Source organism: Pristiophorus japonicus, chromosome 3 (assembly GCF_044704955.1).
Source record: "Pristiophorus japonicus isolate sPriJap1 chromosome 3, sPriJap1.hap1, whole genome shotgun sequence".
Lineage (NCBI taxonomy): Eukaryota > Metazoa > Chordata > Chondrichthyes > Pristiophoridae > Pristiophorus > Pristiophorus japonicus.
This window is the reverse complement of record NC_091979.1, coordinates 138,562,750-138,585,307: the sequence shown is the minus strand read 5'-3', so window position 1 is coordinate 138,585,307 and position 22,558 is coordinate 138,562,750. Positions and strand designations below refer to the sequence as shown.

Sequence of the window (22,558 nt, the reverse complement as noted above, 5' to 3'; positions counted from 1 at the left end):
GAGGACTGGAGGACTGGTAATGTGGTACCCTTGTTTAAGAAGGGAGAAAGCCTAGTAATTACAGGCCTGTCAGCCTAATCTCAGTGGTGGGAAAATGATTGGAAAAAGTCCTGAAGGACAGGATAAATCTACATTTAGAAAGGCAAGGATTAATCAGGGGCAGTCAACACGAATTTGTTAAGGGAAGATCGTATTTGACTAACCTGATTGAATTTTACGAGGAGGTAACCAGGAGGGTCGATGAGGGTAGTGCGTACGATGTAGTGTATATGGACTTTAGCAAAGCTTTTGGCAAGGTCCCACATAGCAGGTTTGCTATGAAGGTAAAAGCCCATGGGATCCAGGGCAAAGTGGATCCAAAATTGGCATAGGTAGCAAGCAAAGGGTAATGGTTGATGGATGTTTTTGTGACTGGAAGGATGTTTCTAGTGGAGTTCCGCAGGGCTCAGTACTGGGTCCCTTTCTTTTTGTGGTATACATCAATGATCTAGATTTGAATATTGGGCTATGATTAAGAAGTTTGCAGATGACACTAAAATTGGCTGTGTGTCTAATAATGAAAAAGAAAGTCATGGACTGCAGGAGGATATCAATCTACTGGTCAGGTGGGCAGAACAGTGGCAAATGGAATTTAATTCGGAGAAATATGAGATAATGCACTTGGGGATGACTAATAAGGAAAGGGTATACACATTAAACGGTAGGTCGCTTCAAAGTGTAGATGAACAAAGAGACCTTGGAGTGCTTGTCCACAGATCCCTGAAAATAGCAGGCCAGGTGGATAAGGTAGCTAAGAAGGGATACGGAATGCTTGCCTTTATTGGCTGAGGCATAGAATACAAGAGCAGGGAGGTTATGCTTAAATTGTATAGTACTCTGGTTAGGCCACAGCTGGAATACTGCATATTATAGGAAGGACGTGATTGCACTGGCGAGGGTGCAGAGGAGATTTACGAGGATGCTGCCTGGAATGAAGAAATTTAGTTATGAGGACAGATTGGATAGGCTGGGTTTGTTCTCGTTGGAATAAGCTTCTTCACACAGAGGGTTGTGGGGGTCTGGAACTCACTGCCTGGAAGGGTGGTAGAGGCAGAAACCCTCACCACATTTAAAAGGTGCTGGATGGGTACTTGAAGTCAGTAACATGCAGGGTTACGGACCTAGAGCTCGCAAGTGAGATTAACATAGAAACATAGAAACATAGAAAATAGGTGCAGGAGTAGGCCATTCGGCCCTTCGAGCCTGCACTGCCATTCAATGAGTTCATGGCTGAACATGCAACTTCAGTACCTCATTCCTGCTTTCTCGCCATAGGTTAGACTGGATAACCTCTTGTTGTCTGGCACAGATACAATGGTAAGTACTTCAGGGATTTGAATATGGCCAGAGTGATCTCCTGGACTAGTTTTGATCACCTGGATGTGTTGGAGAGGAATTTTCCCAGATTTTTTCCCCAATTGGCCTTGGTTTTTATCTGTTTTTTTGCTTCTCCCAGGAGATCGCATGGCTCCGTTGGGGTGGAGTGTAAAATGTTGCAATGCACGGTGTATCGCAGTTGTGTGGGGCAGACTGGTTGGGCTGGATACAGTTTACCTTTCCGCCATTGTTCATTGTTCATAGATTTATATGTAACTTTCAGGGCTACTGACCCAGGGCTATGTGGCTTTTTGTCGGTCAGCGCAGATACGATGGGCCGAAATGGCCTCCTTCTGCGCTGTAGATTTCTATGTTTCTATGTTTCATTGTTAAAATGATCAAATTAGAAAAAGCATATGTGTTCTCAAATAAGAGTAAATGAATAAATGACACTAATCTATGGATTTTCATGCTGAATATCCAGGAGACTCAAGTGTGCCAAATCGAGGCTCAAACAATCTAATTGTCAAGATTCAAATTCATACAATCAATAAGACTTCATATTATGAAATAAGACTTCATCTTATAACTATAGTTTACAATTGCAATTTTTATTGGTGATGAATAATGTGTAATGCAAATAATGAAAGTGCATCATTTACTGTTAAAAAGAGGAGAGCTTGGAAACTTCAGCCCACTGCTTTGTCCCTGCAGGACCCTACTTCAAATCCCTGAGGACAAAGCATTTACATAATAGGGGCAGGTGCTCGCCTCTATAGTAGCACAACAGGGGTATCAAATCTTGGTACTCAGCCATCCTGAGAGGAAGGGAACAAGAGGATACTAGATCCGAAGATAAGAAGGTGGGAATTTTTTTTTGCTGTTTCCTTCACGATGTATGGCCCTAATGGCAACATCAGTAGATACCTCCGGCAGTCTATTGCCTTTTGCTACTGTATCCGTGAGGCCCCCATTAGGCCCAGAACAGAATTCACGCCTGCACTCAAGCGACGTAGGTTCTGCTGGGCCTGACACCAACATACAGAAATGTTCTATTCATTTTAATAGGGGTAGAAAGTCACAGGATCTCAATTCTACTCTATTTTCCAAAGCTCTCAATGGACATAACAACTTCCAGGAAATGTATTGATGGAATTTTGTTTCTGGAGCATATAGATTAGCCTACAAATTATTAAATGTATATCAATGGTATTCATTCAACAAAACACTTGTGAAGTTTAAGTCAAAACACATTAATATTATTGTAGGATATATTAGAAAGCAGTAGAATAATCAGTTTATTTCATAAGAACATAAGAATTAGGAGCAGGAGTAGGCTATATGGCCTCTCAAGCTTGCTCCACCATCCAATAAGATCATGGCTGATCTTCAACCTCAATTCCACTTACCCCCTCTTCCGATCCCTATATCCCTCGATTCCCCTAGAGTCTAAAAATCTATCGATTTCAGCCTTGAACATACACAATGACTCAGCATCAAAGCCCTTTGGGGCAGAGAATTCCAAAGACTCACAATCCACTGAGTGAAGAAATTCCTTTTCATCTCAGTATTAAAAGGCCGACCCCTTGTCCTGAGACTATGCCCCTAGTTCTACTTTCTCCAGCAAGGGGAAACAACATTTCAGCATTTATCCTATTCCCTCAGCATTTTATATGTTTCAATGAGATCACCGCTCATTCTTCTAAACTCCAGAGAATATAGGCCCAACCTACTCAATCCCTCTTCAAGGATAAACCCTCTAATCCCAGGATACAATCTAGTGAATCTTCATTGCTCTGCCTCTAAGGCAAGTATACTCTTCCTCAGATAAATATTAGTAGCAAAGACCTTATAAGCTATTAATTACAAAGTCACACTGACAATAAGGTCACTTTTGTTCATAATGCATTTTGTTTATGTCATGGTATAAATGTAGATACACAAGTTAGCACTGTACTTATTAAAAATTATTTTTTCATGGTGTTGAAAAAAAACAGAGCAGGAAATCTTACTTAGGTTATCAGGTAAAGTTAAAATAAAAGCAATATGCTATTACATCATAAAGTAACTGCTACTTAGAACAATAATCTGTATTCATATAACATTATTAACACAGAAAAATGTCCCAAGGCAGTTCACAAAGAAGTAAAGGAAATAAGAATGGTTACCAAGCCAAATAGGAGATATTAGATGGGGTGAAAAGCTTGGTCAAAAAGGTAGGTTTTAAAGTGGGTATAAAGTTGGAGAGGGAGGTGGCAAGGTAGAGGAGTTCAGGGAGAGCATTCCTTAGTGTATGGCCCAGGAGGCTAAAGGTATGGTTGCCAATGGTGGGGTGAAGGGAGGATGGGATATACAAAAAGAGTGAAGCAAAGATGAGGGTTAGTGGGGTGAAGAGCATTGAAAGTGGAGTTGAGGGAGTAGTTGTGTAAATCAAGCATGATATCCTGATGAATAGAAGGCCAAGAGAGGTTAGCAGGATGTGGGTGGGAGGGATGCAAGGATATAGGCCCCTATTTTCAACTTGCTGGATTTTTGGTACCTGTTGTGTTTGTTTGCATCAGAAAAGAAAAAATCGTGACTTTCGCCAAAGAAATATGTGAATTTAGCACAGTGCTCTCCGAAGTTAGGCTGGCGGAGCGGAGCTTCAAGTCTGTGCTAAAATCTCTCTGGGCATGCGCGAAAAGCTGAAATTGCCAGGGTAACCAGAGATGCTGAAGCAAGCTGAAGCCTTCTCCCTGTCTTATCCGTGATTGAGACCACAGGAATGGAGAAGCTATGGGAGATAGTGAGGATGAAGAATGGCTGAGAGTCTGGGTCAGAGAGTTTACATGGAGGGAGAGCTTTGGAGAGAACAGGATGGTGAATTCAGAGGACAAAGAGTAAAGGTAAACAAGACGGAGAGCACAATTATTGACAATGAGAAGTTGCTCAGTACAGAGGATGAGGGAGGAAAGAAGGGAGGCTATCTCAGGGAAAACTCATGGTGGGGCTTGGGACGGTGGTAGATAGCCAGCATTTTAAAGGGGAGGGGAGGCTGAGGTACACAAAAGGTACAGAAGCTACATAAGGAATATGGTAAGATGTCAACTTAGTGATAAGGGCCATTGTGGTGGTTGGGTAGGGTAGGCAGTGAAAAGTATAGGGATATGGAGAGATTCAGGAAGGAGCAAGATGTTGTCGCCAGTAAGCCAAGTTTCAGTCAAAGCCAGGATGCAAATACAATCACCCTGAATAAGGTCATGAACTGCAAGGACAGCAGGTAAAGGGTACACAGCCAGATAGTAAATGGGTGATCAACAGGAAGAGCAGTGCAAGGAAGGTAGTGCAGGGGTCCCCTGTGGTCATCCCTCTGCAAAACAGATACACCGCTTTGAGTACTGTTGAGTGGGATGACTCATCAGGGGGGAGAAGCAGCAGCCAAGTTCATGGCACCGTGGGTGGTTCTGCTGCACAGAAACAGGAGGGCAGGAAAAAGATTGGGTGAGCTATAGTGATAGGGGATTCGATTGTAAGGGGAATAGATAGGCGTTTCTGCAGCCGCAACCAAGACTCCAGGATGGTATGTTGTCTCCCTGGTGCAAAGGTCAATGATGTCTTGGAGCAGGAGCAGGTTCTGAAAAGGGAGGGTGAACAGCCAGTTGTCGTGGTGCATATAGGTACCAACCAAAAAGGTAAAAAAACGGGATGAGGTCCTATGAGACGAATTGAGGGAGCTAGGAGCTAAATTAAAAAGTAGGACCTCAAAAGTAGTAATGTCAGGATTGCTACCAGTGCCACGTGCTGGTCAGAGTAGGAATCGCAGGATAGCTCAGATGAATACATGGCTTGAGGAGTGGTGCAAAGGGGAGGGATTCAAATTCCTGGGACATTGGAACCGGTTCTGGGGCAGGTGGGACCAGTACAAACCAGATGGTCTGCACCTGGGCAGGACCAGAACCAATGTCCTAGGGGGAGTGTTTGCTAGTGCTGTTGGGGAGCAGTTAAACTAACATGGCAGGGGGATGGGAACCTATGCAGGGAGACAGACGGAAATAAAATGGAGGCAGAAGCAAAAGATAGAAAGGAGAATAGTAAAAGTGGAGGACAGAGAAACCCAAGGCAAAAAATAAAAAGGGACACAATTACAGCAAAATTCTAAAAAGAAAAGCCTGAAGGCTCGGTGCCTCAATGCGAGGAGTATTCGGAATAAGGTGAACGAATTAACTGCGCAGACAGCAGTTAACGGGTATGATGTAATTGGCATCACGGAGACATGGCTCCAGGGTGACCAAGGCTGGCAACTTCACATCCAGGGGTATTCAACATTTAGGAAGGATACGCAGAGAGGAAAAGGAGGCGGGGTGGCGTTGCTGATTAAAAGAGGAAATTAATGCAATAGTAAGGAGGGACATTAGCCTGGACGATGTAGAATAGGTATGGGTGGAGCTGCGGAATACCAAAGGGCAGAAAACGCCAGTGGGAGTTGTGTACAGACCACCAAACAGTAGTAATGAGGTTGGGGACAGCATCAAACAAGAAATAAGGGATGTGTGCAATAAAGGTACAGCAGTTATCATGGGCGACATTAATCTAAATATTGATTGGGCAAACCAAACTGATAGCAATGCGGTGGAGGAGGATTTCCTCGAGTGTATTAGGGATGGTTTTCTAGACCAATATGTCGAGGAACCACCTAGAGAGCTGGCCATCCTAGACTGGGTGATGTGTAATGAGAAGGGACTAATTAGCAATCTTGTTTTGCAAGGCCCCTTGGGGAAGAGTGACCATAATATGGTAGAATTCTTTATTAAGATGGAGAGTGACACATTTAATTCGGAAACTAGGGTTGCTGAACTTAAGGAAAGGTAACTTCGACGGTATGAGGCGTGATTTGGCTAGAATAGACCGGCAAGAATACTTAAAGGGTTGATGGTAGATAAGCAATGGCAAACATTTAAAGATCACATAGATGAACATCAGTAATTGTACATCCCTGTCTGAAGTAAAAATAACAACATGGGGAAGGTGGCCCATCCGTGGCTAACAAGGGAAATTAAGGATAGTGTTAAAACCAAGGAAGAGGCATGTAAATTGGCTAGAAAAAGCAACAAACCTGAGGACTGGGAGAAATTTAGAATTCAACAGAGGAGGACTAAGGGTTTAATTAAGAGGGGGAAAACAGAGTACGAGAGAAAGCTTGCAGGGAAGATAAAAACTGACTGCAAAAGCTTCTATAAATATGTGAACAGAAAAAGATTAGTGAAGACAAATGTAGGTCACGAGGGAAGACATAAATAACCTTCCGAATGTACCAGGGGACAGTGGGTCTAGTGAGAAGGAGGAACTGAAGGATATCCTTAGTAGGCGGGAAATTGTGTTTGGGAAATTGATGGGCTTGAAGGCCGATAAATCCCCGAGGCCTGATAGTCTGCTTCCCAGAGTATTTAAGGAAGTAGCCCTAGAAATAGTGGATGCATTGATGATCATTTTCCAAAAGTCTATCGATTGTGGATCAGATCCTATGGACTGGAGGGTAGCTAATGTAACACCACTTTTTAAAAAGGGAGGGAGAGAGAAAACGGGTAATTATAGACCGGTTAGCCTGATATCAGTAGTGGGGAAAATGTTGGAATCAATCATTAAGGATGAAATAGCAGTTGGAAAGCAGTGACAGGATCAGTCCAAGTCAGCATGGATTTATGAAAGGGAAATCATGCTTGACGAATCTTCCGGAATTTTATGAGGATATAACTAGCAGAGTGGACAAGGGAGAACCAGTGGATGATGTGTATTTGGACTTTCAAAAGGCTTTTGACAAGGTCCTACACATGAGATTGTTGTGCAAAATCAAAGCGCATGGTATTGGGGGTATGGTACTGACGTGGATATAGAACTGGTTGGCAGACAGGAAGCAAAGAGTCGGGATAAACGGTTCTTTTTCAGAATGGCAGGCAGTGACTAGTGGAGTACCACAGGGCTCAGTGCTGGGGCCCCAACTCTTTACAATATACATTAACGATTTAAATTAAGGAATTGAGTGTAATATCTCCAAGTGCAGATGACACTAAACTGGGTGGCGGTGTGAGCTATGAGGAGGACGCTAAGAGGCTGCAGGGTGACTTAGACAGGTTAGGTGAGTGGACAAATGTATGGCAGATGCAGTATAATGTGGATAAATGTGAGGTTATCCATTTTGGGGGAAAAATCACGAAGGCAGAATATTATCTGAATGGCGGCAGATTAGGAAAAGGGGAGGTGCAACGAGACCTGGGTGTCATGGTTCATCAGTCATTGAAAGTTGGCATGCAGGTCCAGCAGGCGATGAAGAAGGCAAATGGTATGTTGGCCTTCATATCTAGGGGATTTGAGTATAGGAGCAGGGAGGTCTTATTGCAGTTGTATAGGGCCTTGGTGAGGCCACACCTGGAATATTGTGTTCAGTTTTGGTCTCCTAATCTGAGGAAGAACGTTCTTGCTATTGAGAGAGTGCAGCGAAGGTTCACCAGACTGATTCCCGGGATGGCTGGACTGTCATATGAGGAGAGACTGGATCAACTGGGCCTTTATTCACTGGAATTTAGAAGGATGAGAGAGGATCTCATAAAATCGTATAAGATTCTAACGTGACTGGACAGGTTAGATGCAGGAAGAATGTCCCCGATGTTGGGGAAGTCCAGAACCAGGGGACATAGTCTTAGGATAAGAGGTAGGCCATTTAGGACTGAGATGAGGAGAAACTTCTTCACTCAGAGAGTTGTTAACCTATGGAATTCCCTACCGCAGAGAGTTGTTGATGCCAGTTCATTGGATATATTCAAGAGGGAGTTAGATATGGCCCTTACGGCTATGGGGATCAAGGGATATGGAGAGAAAGCAGCAAAGGGTTACTGAGGGAATGATCAGCCATGATCTTATTGAATAGCAGTGCAGACTCGAAGGGCTGAATGGTCTGTCGAGTCTTGCGCCTATTTTCTATGTTTCTATGTTTTATGTTTGTATATAAGAGTATATCTGGAGAGAAATACAAAGTGGGATGCTAATTGTTGATTCATTGGTAACGCTCAGGGAGGGTGGAGTGAATGGAACAGGAAGAAGGTAGGTGAACTAAAATGTAAGGTCAGGGAAAGGAGATGGGGGAGGTGGGTTTACTGCTCACAAGGAAGTAGCGATTGGTGCCACGATGGTCCCATTGCAAAATGCCGATTGAGGCACAGAGGGTGCACATAGGCTTGTTAAAGGGAGTTTCAAGCCTTGGATAGTGGCCCAGCAGAAGGAAAACAGAGGAGCAGTGATGGGTAGGGGTAAGGATCCTTAAGCACAGAGCAATGTAGAGTGGCATCACCAGCTTACAGGAAGGAGAGGCAGAGAAGGGCCTAACAGTGATCAAAAAAATAGATCAGTGTTGTTCAACTGAAGCAGCATTATATGAGTTTGTATTAACATACTTGTGGTGTGCTCTAATAATATTCAATGCAAATCTGTATAATATCGAGTAGTCATTGGGCTGTAATTTGTGGCCCCTATGGGTATGTTCATGCTCGTAAGGGCCAAGCAATTTCTGGGTTTTCGTGCACAAAGTGCGAGCGCGAAAACCCGGAACTTGTGATCTGTCAAGCATTTTCTTGACAAGATCCAATGCATCCCTGGGAAAAGGGCACCCACGGGCAGAGAGTTGGGCTTTCTGGCAAACTTCTGTCCAGTGAATGCCCGTGAAATTCTCACACCTGGTAAAAGCAGGCATTAGGTCTGCTTTTATCAGCATAAGAGTTTTTAAAAACCATAAAAATAAAATATTATCAATCATTTAAACATTAAAAAAAACCTGTGTAGAAAGGTAAGTTTATTTTTAGCCCCTTTAAAACGTGCAAATTTATTTTTCAAAAAATTTACTTTTGTTTTAAATATTAAATTTAACGCCATTTTAATTAATTAATTTTAAATATGTAATTTAAAATTTATTTGATCAGTAGATGTATGTTTTGGGCTATTCCTATTCATGCTTACGGGAATTCTGTACATATATCTTTCATTCATTGGGCTGGCGCACATGATGTGAGGGGTGCTTGCACACCGCGTGTGGCCCTGGGAGACGTGGGCATCTACGGTACCCGGAGAAGCCCAGGATCGCGAATCTCCATATCTCCCTGACCATCAGGTACACGGGCATTTTATTTGCAGATTGGATGCAAATATAAGACTCCAACCACAAATTCAGGGCTAATATTTAGGAAGAACCGATAACGGGGCTGAAATTCTGGCCTCGCAATGTGTACAGAGCCGGTGTGAAGCCTCGCAAAAGCATGCACCAAAAAACGGCTTTTCTGATGCGTCAAGATTTCTCTTGACAGATCCTCCGCATCCCCGCAGCAAGGACGTTTGCACGGGCGAAGTTGGGCTATTTGCCCATTTCTTGCCCAGCGAATGTCCTTAAAAATGTTATGCCTGGTAAAAGCAAGCGTAAGTCTTAGTTTTACCAGAATAAGATTTTTAAAACGCGTAAAAATAAAATTTAAACACACATTTTTAGAGTGGGGCCCTGTCCATTAAGATAAGTTTATTTTGCGCCCTATTAAAAAATATAAACATTTGACTAACTTTCATTTTAACTGGTTTTGGAATTGTGAGTTTTTTTTTTTGTTTTTTGTGTTATTTTTGGATGTTTTTTTTCTCATTGATAGCAATGAGAACTTGGAGTTACGGAGTTATGGTTGTCCAGACCCACGTGACTCCAGCTTCTTCGTGCGTACCTGGAAGACGTGGACATGCTCCGAGGCACGGGAAGAGAAGGCCTCCGACCGGAATCTAAGGTGCCTCCGGGATCACCAGGTACTTTCACAAAAAATTCTCGGGTCGGAGGCGTTTGTCTGAAGGAAGCCTCCGACCGAATTTCAGGGCCAATAACTCAGCAATTCAATTAGGAATGATTATTGAGGTCTTCATGAATGAAATAAATTCTATATTCCAATTCCCATTTCAATATTCTGCTTTGGGCACAAGTGCAAGTTTATTTCTTTGATATGTCATTATCTCATTACCGTGTTATAATTATTATTACAAATGTAGAGCTTGATATGACTTTTTTCAAAAGTGAATAGCCAGTATTGAAATAAAGCTATAAAACTTTTGCAGGACTGAAGAGGAAAATTTGGAGCTTGCGTCTTTGAAAGGGGTAGATGCTCTATTTATTCCATAGATTAATAATTTCGGAATGTGTTTGGAATCTGTTAACCGTTTAAGCACAACTGATGGTGAATAGTGAAAGATTTTTTCTCAGTTCCATAATTCTTTACACCCAGACTTGTGTGATCAGCAACACATATAAAATAAACACAAGGACCTTCTTTATAGATGCTGATTTTTGTTAAACACAAATTTGTCCACTCGTTGACAAGTAATACAAATAAGAATAATTAAAATACTACAATACATGACATATCGGGAAGTCCTAATAACATTTAATTAAAGGTCACAGTGAACTATCAATGTTTTCCTTTCCAAATAAATTATGTTATACAGTTCTTCATGCAATATTTTGTTTTTGCCATCAATGTAATATTTACATTTTAGTTTTTTGTTGGCTTAAATTTAAATTATTTCATTTATTTATAATGTGAATTATTAGCGGTCTGAAGGGTGCTTCAGCACTTTGCATGTTGTCTACTGGGCCATACCTCACTTCTGATAAACTGGAAGAAAGAAATTATGGAGACACTCAAACACGATCAAAGTCTGATTGCTTATTTTCTAGGTTTATTTTTAAACATATCTTGGAATATGTTCAGAATTGTAGACCATCTAAAAGGTATTGAATAGCAATTGATTAAGGATAAATATTATTATAGGCACAGTCAGAGAAATGTGAAGCATTTCAAGAACAGTATAAAAATTAGAATAATGTAACAAGACAACGCCTTAACAATGATATATCTATGACTATAAACGTTACTTACCGCTGGTCCAGTTGCACCAACCATGCCAGGAGCACCAGGCAAACCAGAATGACCCTAAAGAGAAAATCAATCTCAATTATGCAATTCTCAGTGGCTCATCTATAGTGCAGCTTACTTTTCCTAAACACTGGCCCAGAAATCCCGGTTTCTCCTTCCCGCGGGCTTTCGTCTAGATTCTAGAAAAAGAAGCACACCTACCTGAAGCTGCGTCCACGCGAGATCCCAGTCCGGATGCCTCTCCTGACTGCGCGTCGCAGCGCGTGCACGTTGGGACGTACGCAGGCCTGGAGCTGGAGTCACAAGGCTCTGCGCAGCCAGTCAGGTAAAGCATATTCTCACTCATAGTAATAGGAGTTTCATAAGTCCGAAACTCCAGTACTATAAATGAGAAGCACCCCCAAACACCCAAACACTACATAAAACATTAAAAAAACAACTCATATAAATACACTATAGAAATTAAAGATGATAGAAATGTTTTAAAAAAAAATATTGGCCGATTTTTAAAAAAAGTTTTAATTATGGTTTAAAATAAAATTACCTGAGTGGGCATGGTTTTTAACATAAATATGTATTTTTAAATTTTATTTCAATATTTTTTGATATATTTTTAAACTATTACGCTGGCAAAAGTAGATTATGCGCCTGCTTTTACCAGGCACAAGAGTTTTAAGGACATTCGCAGGGCAAGAGATGGGCAAATAGCCCAAGCTCAGCCGTGGGAATATCCTCACTCCCGAGATGCATGCGATCTGACAAGCCAGAAACTTGACAGATCAAAAAAGCCGGTTTTCAGCGCATGAGCATTGTGCGCCAAAAACCGGCTTTTCCGATTCATTCCCGGGTCCGTAGAAACTCCGTACCGACCCAGGGAGGCCGCGATTTCTGGGCCATTATCTTATTTTTAATGAGGACAATGAAAATGAAATTTTATTTCGAATACATTCAAAGATAATATAGCAGATTGTGCTTTGAAATTATGTACATATGTATTAGAACATAAAAACATAAGAAATAGGATCAGCAGTAGACCATTTGGCCCCTCGAGCCTGCTCCGCCATTTAATAAGATCATGGCTGACCTGATCATGGAATCAGCTCCACTTCCCAGCCTGCTCCCCATAACCCTTTATTCCCTTATCGCTCAAGAATCTAATTATCATTAAATATATTCAATGACCCAGCCTCCAAAGCTCTCTGGGGCAGAGAATTCCATAGATTTACAAACTTCTGAGAGAAGAAATTCCTCCTCATCTCAGTTTTAAATGGGCGGCCCTTATTCTGAGACTATGTCCCCTAGTTTTAGATTCTACTATGAGTGGAAATATCTTCTCTGTATCCACCTTATCGAGCCCTCTCATTATCTTATACGTTTCGATAAGATCACCTCTCAGTCTTCTGAACTCCAATGTGTATAGGCCCAACCTGCTCAACCTACCTTCATAAGTCAACCCCCTCATCTCCGGAATCAACCCACTGAACCTTCTCTGAACAGCCTCCAATACAAGTATATCCTTCCTTAAATACAGAGACCAAAACTGTACACAGTACTTTAGGTGTGGCCTCACCAATACCCTGTACAGTTGCAGCAGGAATTCTCTGCTTTTATACTCCATCCCCCTTGCAATAAAGGCCAACATTCCATTTGCCTTCCTGATAACTTCCTTTATCAGCATACTAATTTTTTTGTGTTTCATGCACAAGGAACCCCCAGATCCCTCTGTACTGCAGCAATTTTTCTCCAGTTAAATTATAATTTGCTCTTCTATTTTTTCTGCTAAAGTGGATAACCTCACATTTTCCCACATTATACTCCATCTGCCAAATTTCTATCCACTAGCCTGTCTATATCCCTTTGCAGATTTTTTGTGTCCTCCTCACCACCCACCTTTGTTTCATCAGCAAACTTGGCTACATTACACTTGATCCCTTCGTCCAAGTCATTAATATAGATTGTAAATAGTTGAGGCCCCCCAGCACCGATCCCTGCGGCACCCCACTAGTTACTGTTTGCCAAATGACCCATTTATCCCAACTCTCTGTTTTCTGTTAGTTAGTCAATTTTTTATCCATGCTAATATATTACCCTCAACCCCGTGAACTTTTATCTTGTGCAGTAACCTTTTATGTGGCACCTTATCGAATGCCTTCTGGAAATCCAAATATCCACTGGTTCCCCCTTATCCACCCTGCTCGTGACATCCTCAAAGAACTCCAGCAAAATTGTCAAACATGATTTTCCTTTCATAAAACCATGCTGACTCTGCTTGATTGAATTATGCTTTTCCAAATGTACTGCTACTGCTTTCTTAATAATGTACTCCATCATTTTCGCAACGACAGATGTTAGACTAGTTTTCTGCATTCTGTCGACCTCCTTTTTTAAATAGGGGCGTTACATTTGCGGTTTTCCAATCCGCTGGGACCTCCCCAGAATCCAGAGAATTTTGGTAGATTACAACCAATGCATCCACTATCTCTGCAGCCACTGCATCCACTATCTCTGCAGCCACTTCTTTTAACACCCTAGCATGTAAGACATCAGGTCCAGGGGATTTGTCTGCCTTTAGTCCCATTAATTTATTGAGTACTACTTCTTTAGTGATAGTGATTGTATTAATTTCCTCCCTCCCTATAGCCCTTGATTATCCACTATTGGAATGTTTTTAGTGTCTTCTACCGTGAAGAATGATAGAGAATATTTCTTCAATGTCTCTGCCAGTTCCTGTTCCCCATTATTAATTCCGCAGTCTCATCTTCTAGGGGACCAACATTTACTTTAGCCACTCTTTTCCTTTTCATGTACCTGTACAAACTCTTACTATCTGTTTTTATATTGCGTGCTAGTTTACTTTCATAATCTATCTTCCCTCTCTGTTATTTTTTTAGTCGTTCTTTGCTGGCTTTTAATGTCATGGGTCACATTAGAAAGTATTATGTTTCAATTGGCACCAAATTCCACTGCCCTTGATCTATAAATATCTGCCATAGTAATATACTTACTTTAAAGCCAAGTGAAAAGACCTATAAGAATACACAAATCTACCAGATGACGGATCTTTGAATACATTATATTTTTCAAAAAATGCAAAATAATATTGATAAGCTTTGTGGAACAAATTAATTCTAAGGGGCTATTCTGACTGAGCAACAAGAAAATTTGGTGATCTCAGCAAATTTGTACGGTTATGGCCATTTCCAAGAGCCTAGTTACTTTTGCGTTGTGATAACTTCCTTTACTTGACAACAGACCTCCTTTTAAGGGACATTATGATGAATGGAATATCCAATCATTGCAGTTTGATGTTTCCATTTTTTCATTGGGTAGCTTTTTGGCACACATGCATTTAAGAATAGAAAGGGGTCACCAAATATATTAGGACTGCAAATTGCCCTCCTCCCCGTTTGGGCTGGATAATTCGAATTCGAATTATTTGAATTATTACCGCCTGCCGGGAATCGGAGGAAAAAGAGGCAGGAAATTCAGTTGTTATTTCAAGAAACCACCTCCCAGTGCTTTCGGGCGCTGTTGGAGGCGGTATCAGGGCAATGACCAACACCGCCGCGTTAAACACGTCAGCGTGTTTCCTTCACTTAAAGGGAAGGCCTTCACTTAAAGGGGAGGGAGGCTGCGAAGCCTAGTCAGGCCCCTGTGGAGCCCACTAGGCCACTAGTTATGGGTTCGGCTGGGCCAGCGGCCCGGCATCCAAGAGGGGGTGCCGGGCTGCCTGTTGCCAGCTCGGCCAAAGCAGCGGCCGTCATTGTCAGTCCCACTGTAAAGTGGGCCGAAAATTAAATAAAATGGCGGCCGCAACGGTAAGCCCTCCTCTATAAGGGTGGTCGCACTGCCCAGCCACTGGCAGCTTCCTGCCTCGCGAAGCTGTCGGTGACACCAACTGGTGGCGGTGGCACTCCCTAATTGCCCTGCGGAGCGAAAAAGTTGTCGCCACAGGCAGTAAAGGGTGGTGCGCAACCAACAAATGGTCAGAGTGCCGGGCAGGGCAGAAACCAATTCTCACTGCCCCCAGCCTGATGGCAATTGCCCATGAGTCGACACCGCCTTACCTCCCCTTTACCACCTCTTACCGACCTTAAAAATACGGCAATTTCGGCCTTTTGTCTTGGACTGTATTTTTAGAACATATTCCAAATGGGGCTAGACAGGTCATTAAATACCCCAGGGACTCAATTCCCTCAACATACTTACAGGAAGCAATAATACTCTCTATTTTGATTCAATTCATTTTTATGTGTACAATTTCTATGTGTTGAATTATTTTAAATCTGACATTTCATGACAGTTAAATTGTGCCAACTTCTCTCCATCTCTGATCATCAATAATTCGTTGGGTTTCTAAGCCAAGGATTCATTAAACTACTTGCAAAGTAGTAATCCACATCCTTCAGAGCACTGTAAATAGGGGGAAATCATCAACATTTTTCTTGGCAGCTTAAAATGAATCAATTATTTGCTTCTTTTTATCCGTTTTCAGTTACTCTGCAGAAATCAGATGAACTCTTTAACTCCTGTGCATAGCTGAATGGTCATTACCTCATTCATAAATGGTTCTGATGTCAGATAAAAAGTTAAAGTAATGAATAACAAAAAGATATGCTGGTGATTTAATTCATTGTCACCCTTAAAGTTAAAGAAGTCCAACAATTGGAAACAAACTTTTTCCACTAAAACCTAATGGGAATCCAAATGTTAAAGAAATGTTCTTGAGATGTGGGCAATGCTAACAAGGTTGTATTTATTGCCCATCCCTGGTAATCCTGAGGAGATGTTGGTGATCACTTTTTATGAACTACTGCAGCTCTTGCCATGCTGGAGCTCACTCAATGATATTAGATAGGGAATTGCAGAATTCTGGTCCAGTGATAATGGAGATATATATCCAGGTTTGGATGGTGTGTGACTTGGAGGGGATATTTCAGATGATGATACTCTCATAATGTTGCTGCTCTTGTCCATCTCAATGGTAGAGGTCATGGGGCTGGGAGTGACTGTGAAAATAAGAGAACTTGGGTGAAAGCTTCTCTCTACTAAAGACTGTGGGCTAGAAATTGTCCTTCGTCCTGATTGGGGGCGGTAACCTACCGGGGCCAGGAATTCCTGCACCCAACCCGGAAGTCTCGCCACTGGCGTGGAATTGGGTCGTACGTCCCTCAAAGGAAGCGGAGCACTGACTCCGGCACTCTGCAACCTTTGAGGGGTGTTCCTGGGGTGGTAGCGCGGCACTGAGTCCAGTGCCACGTGGAGCAGGCCAGCGCTAGCCTAGTTCTTTTAGTGCTGGGGGAGGGGCATTCATAAAAATGACTAGAAGCTAAAGGAAATTGAACAAATCTTAAATTGTACCATTTAGGTAAACATGTTGTATATGCAATACTGAGAACTATAGGTATGGAATGGAAATGTACTCTTATTGATGAAGTAACTGTATAAATGGATGGTTGATCATTATTTCTTCAACTTCATGCAGAAGAAGTGCATATGCTTAACTAAAGTAGTTTGTAGTAAACATGAATAATACAAGTGAATCAGAGTAATGTTCAGCAATAATGCCAATACTCACAGAAGGACCCGATGATCCACGATCACCTTTTGTGCCTTTGTTTCCAGGAAGACCCTATGATAATTCAAAAAAGTTAATTGATAACACTGAATTTTGTAATCCATTTTCTTAGAAAACAAAACATACATGATCATGAAGGGGGGATTGTTAGAGTGCCACCTTAGCATAGACCCTGGGTAGCAGTAGAGAATAGGTCACAGTTGACACATGACATTAAGCACGTACACATTTAATGGAACAAGATGTTGTTGACAGAATGCACGCTGCAACATAGCACACCATAACAAATGTGATGAAGCATACTGACCACAAATTTTCAATGCTAGACAGCTACATCGCACAACAATATACTTTTAAGGCAATATCTAAATGTCCTGTGGAAACTTTTTTTTTTTTTACTGTCATGCGCTACGGATGCAATTGTGTTGTGAACCAGACTCACAGCCTGTCCACAGAGGTCAGTGTAATTGTATAAATGATTCGACTATTTTCATGTTCGGAGAGAGTAAATCTTTGAAGTGCCTGGGTGAGACACAATAAAGTTCGCTCTCCCCTCAAGGTAATCAAATAAACAACTCTTTAATTTTTCACAGACGTCTCGTAGTGTATTTATTATTATATCACAACAATCATATATAATGATCAGCATTATAAATATTTAGTTAATAATTATTCAGTATGGAATATTTGCTTACCAATCGACCAGGTGAACCGATTAGACCTGGAGAACCTGGTGGACCAGAATTACCTTTTGAACCAGGGCTGCCATCTGAGCCTTTAGGACCAGTCTGCCCATCAAAACCCTAGTTAGTTAAAATATTAGGTTAGTCATGCACAGAACTGAAATTAACAACACAATTTTCTACTTTAAATTCTGAGCGGGAGAAATTCAACTCGCACCATTTCCCTGTACAAAATGTGCAGCACAATCACAACGCCTGCCCGAAGTCAGCCCATTTTGCATTAATCAAGCTGTTGAAAAAGACATTTGGATCGTTAAACAGGCACATGACTCTCATTTGCATACATTAAATAGGCGTCCACAGACTTCAGGCGGGTGCACGAAGAGGAAGTATGAACCAAAATGGTGCTGGGATCACTTGCAGCACGAATGGTGGGTAAGAACACAACCCATTTTTCAGGGTCCTAGTACCCATTCAATAGATGTAAAATGGTAGGGTGCTACTTAAAAATGTTCCCTAAAATGGTTACAATGTCGTTGCTGCACAAGATTGCTGCAAATACAAGAACAAACTAAAAATAGTATCAAGAATGAAAATTGAATACAATAAACGCATAATTTCTAGAGACTACTAGGCCCAGAAGAAGTAATTTTGCATGTCAGAGCATTTCAAATCCTGAAATGAAACACTTCCATTTGCTCAATACAAGATTCAGTACCTTTTCAGATCTAGATAAAAGCAGTAAGTATGACAAGTATTCATAAAAGCACAAGTGTGTTGCACAATAAAAGCAGATTGCAAGCACTTTTCATAACATTTTCTTTAGCCCACCAGGTAATAGCATTCTGTAAACAAGGCCCCGATTTTAACTCCAGGTTGAATCCCCGCTAAAGCCTGAGTTAAAATCAGTCGGGTCTCAATGATGTCATCGGGCCACAACATGCATGTGTAAAGCAGGACCCTGATGGTTCCGGGGGCATGGCTTTGATGCCTGCTCAGGAGAGCAGGTTAAAATTGCAGATGTTGTGATCATGGACAGGAAAGAGCCAGGGTGAGTTTAACTGCCTATCCGCCAGGTTTTTGCTGAACGAGTAGGGTTAAAATCGCCCATCAGTTCGAGAATATCCTGTGTCCACAGGGCAGAGGCTCCTGATTGTGCACAAACTGGGAGAAATGATACAAGATTATTACAGTCCCCACCGCTTATAGCGGTGCAAAAGAGTCAACCCAATTTGCCTGTTATACGCGTTTGATGGTAAAACCAAAAATCGAAGGAGCCAACATTTTTTTTAAATAGAACATCTCCACTTAGCAACTGCATCTCCTAATTGTTAGCAGTTGCAGCCAGAATCTCATCACGAAGGTAATTGCACCTTAACGAGGTGCAAACAGCGGATTGAAACTGCTTGAAGACCCTGACGTTATCTTTAAAATTGAGTTAGGACAGGTACGTACTCATTGAACTGCCCAAAATAGTTGGTGAGCTTAATACATTAGAAGTGGCATCTTGACAATTTTACCCTGTCTTTCGGATGAGAAGTTAAACCGAGGCCGGTGAATGTAAAAGATTCCATGGCACTATTTTGAAGAAGAGCAGAGAGTTCTCCTCGATGCCCTGGTTCATATTTAGCCCTCAATCAACATCACAAAAACTGATTATCTGGTCATTATGTCATTGTTTGTGGGAGTTTGCTGTGCAAATATTGGCTGCTGTGTTTCCGACATTACAACAGTGACTACATTACAAAAATAGTTAATTAACTGTAAAGTGCTTTGGGATGTCCTGGGGTTGTAAATGGCGCTATTGAAATGCACGTTTTCCTATGGGGATGGAAAATGGTTAGCGCCAATTGCTCGCTATTGGTGGCTGCCTGGACGGTGTAAGTGGTGTGCACTGTGCCATTGATTGAGCTCACATGGGGTTTCCTTCAGATAGTCATGATTTGACTCAATTATTCAATTTCTGAGGCCTCCCACTTGTACAGTGGGCTATCCAAGGGACGGCTTAACCCTCAAGCACCACTGATAGGAACTTAAAGGTCTCTATTTATCAGTGCAAGAGTGCATACCATTGGCAGCCAACCAGGTCAGGAAATTTGCTCAAAGCACAGGCAGACAGATTCACAATTTCCCAGCCTTCGTTTGCACAAATTCTCCAATGAAGACAGTTCTGCTAACGGGAACTTCCAATCTTAAATTTTTCTGTTAAGCTTGACCAGAATACAGAATTCAAGGGGAAGATAGAATATGGAATTATCAATCAGAAACCATTGTGGAAGCAGAGGCATGATTGAGCAAACAGACCTTCATTGTGCTGAAGATCCTTGGCTTCTACTATTAATATATTTAATTAGAGGGTGCCCTGGCTGTGCGCATTGCAAAAGATGTTACATAAGAACATAAGAAATAAAAGCAGGAGTAGGCCATACGGCCCCTCGAGCCTGCTCCGCCATTTAATACATCATCGCTGATCCAATCATGGACTCAGGTCTACTTCTCTGCCCACTCCCCATAACCCCTTATTCCCTTATTGTTTAAGAAACTGTCTATTTCTGTCTTAAATTTATTCAATGTCCCAGCTTCCACAGCTCTCTGAGGCAGCGAATTCCACAGATTCACAACCCTCTGAGAGAAGAAATTTCTCCTCATCTCAGTTATAAATTATTCTAAGATTATGCCCTCTAGTTCTAGTCTCCCCTATCAGTGGAAATATCCTCTCTGCATCCACCTTGTCAAGCCTCCTCATAATCTTATACGTTTCAATATGATTACACCTCATTCTTCTGAATTCCAATGAGTAGAAACCCAACCTACTCAAACTCTCCTCATTAGTCAACCCCGATATCTCCAAAATCAACCTAGTGAACCTTCTCTGAACTGCCTCCAAAGCAAGCATATCATTTCGTAAATATGGAAACCAAAACTGCACGCAGTATTTCAAGTGTGGCCTCACTAATACCTTGTATAACTGTAGCAAGACTTCCCTGCTTTTATACTCCATCCTCTTTGCAATAAAGGCCAAGATTCCATTGGCCTACCTGATCACTTGCTGTAACTGCATACTATCCTTTTGTGTTTCATGCACAAGTACCCCCAGGTCCCGCTGTACTGCAGCACTTTGCAACCTTTCTCCATTTAAATAATAACTTGCTCTTTCATTTTTTTTCTGCAAAAATGCATGACCTCACACTTTCCAACATTATACTCCATCTGCCAGATTTTTGTCCACTCACTTAGCCTATCTATGGCCCTTTGCAGATTTTTTGTGTTCTTCTCACACATTGCTTTTCCGCCCATCTTTGTATCGACAGCAAACTTGACTACGTTACACTCGGTCCCTTCTCCCAAGTCGTTAATAGATTGTAAATAGTTGGGGTCCCAGCACTGAACCCTGCAGCATAGAAACATAGAAAATAGGTGTAGGAGTAGGCCATTCAGCCCTTCGAGCCTACACCACCATTCAATAAGATCATGGCTGATCATTCCCTCAGTACCCCTTTCCTGCTTTCTCTCCATACCCTTGATCCCTTTAGCTGTCAGGGCCATATCTAACTCCCTCTTGAATATATCTAATGAACTGGCATCAACAACTCTCTGCGGTAGAGAATTCCACAGGTTAACAACTCTCTGAGTGAAGAAGTTTCTCCTCATCACAGTCCTAAATGACTTACCCCTTATCCTAAGACTGTGTCCTCTGGTTCTGGACTTCCCCATCATCGGGAACATTTTTCCTGCGTCTAACCTGTCCAGTCCCCTCAGAATTTTACATGTTTCTATGAGATCCCCTCTAAATTCTTCTAAACTCCAGTGAATACAGGCCCAGTCAATCCAGTCTCTCCTCATATGTCAGTCCCGCCATCCCGGGAATCAGTCTGGTGAACCTTCGCTGCACTCACTCAATAGCAAGAACGTCCTCCCTCAGATTAGGAGACCAAAACTGAACACAATATTCCAGGTGAGGCCTAACCGAGGCCCTGTACAACTGCAGTAAGACCTCCCTGCTCCTCTACTCAAATCCCCAAGCTATGAAGGACAACATGCCATTTGCCATCTTCACCACCTGCTGTACCAGCATGCCAACTTTCAATGACTGATGTACCATGACACCCAGGTCTCGTTGCACCTCCCCTTTATCTAACCTGCTGCCATTCAGATAATATTCTGCCTTCATGTTTTTGCCACCAAAGTGGATAACCTCACATTTATCCACATTATACTGCATCTGCCATGCATTTGCCCACTCACCTAACCTGTCCAAGTCGCCCTGCAGTCTCCTAGCATCCTCCTCACAGCTCACAATGCCACCCAGCTTAGTGTCATCTGCAAACTTGGGGCTATTACACTCAATTCCTTCGTCTGATTCATTGATCTACAATGTAAATAGCTGGGGTCCCAGCACTGAGCCCTGCGGCACCCCACTAGTCACTGCCTGCCATTCTGAGAAGGACCTGTTTATCCTTACTCTCTGCTTCCTGTCTGCCAACCAGTTCTCTATCCATGTCAATACATAACCCCCAATAACATGTGCTTTAATTTTGCACACTAATCTCTTGTGTGGGACCTTGTCAAAAGCATTTTGTAAGTCCAAATACACCATATCCACTGGTTCTCCCTTGTCCACTCAATTAGTTACATCCTCAAGAAATTCTCAAAGATTTGTCAAGCATGATTTCCCTTTCGTAAATCCATGTTGACTTGGACTGATCCTGTCACTGATTTCCAAATGCGCTGCTTTTTCATCTTTAATAATTGATTCCAACATTTTCCCCACTTCTGATGTCAGGCTAACCAGTCTATAATTCTCCGTTTTCTCTCCCCCTCCTTTTTTTAAAAAGTGGTGTTACATTAGCTACCATCCAGTCCATAGGATCTGATCCAGATTCAATAGACTGTTGGAAAATGACCACCAATGCATTCACTATTTCTAGGGCCACTTCTTTAAGTACTCTGGGATGCAGACTATCAGGCCCTGGTGATTTATCAATCTTCAATCCCAACAATTTTCCTAACACCAT

The 22,558-nt window shown here is 42.0% G+C and overlaps 1 protein-coding gene across 2 annotated transcripts in view; it reads right to left on the bottom strand.

The window, feature by feature from the left end:
• The window catches only part of LOC139259905 (collagen alpha-1(III) chain-like), a 320,705-nt gene that overhangs the window by 80,946 nt on the left and 217,201 nt on the right, over nucleotides 1-22,558 (bottom strand). For both annotated transcript variants that reach the window (XM_070875835.1, XM_070875836.1), the window contains 3 exons: nucleotides 17,556-17,663; nucleotides 16,861-16,914; nucleotides 11,286-11,339 (listed from right to left, as the gene is read on the bottom strand). In XM_070875835.1, the coding sequence (XP_070731936.1) occupies nucleotides 11,286-11,339; nucleotides 16,861-16,914; nucleotides 17,556-17,663 (216 nt within the window). The remainder of the gene's footprint in view (nucleotides 1-11,285; nucleotides 11,340-16,860; nucleotides 16,915-17,555; nucleotides 17,664-22,558) is intronic.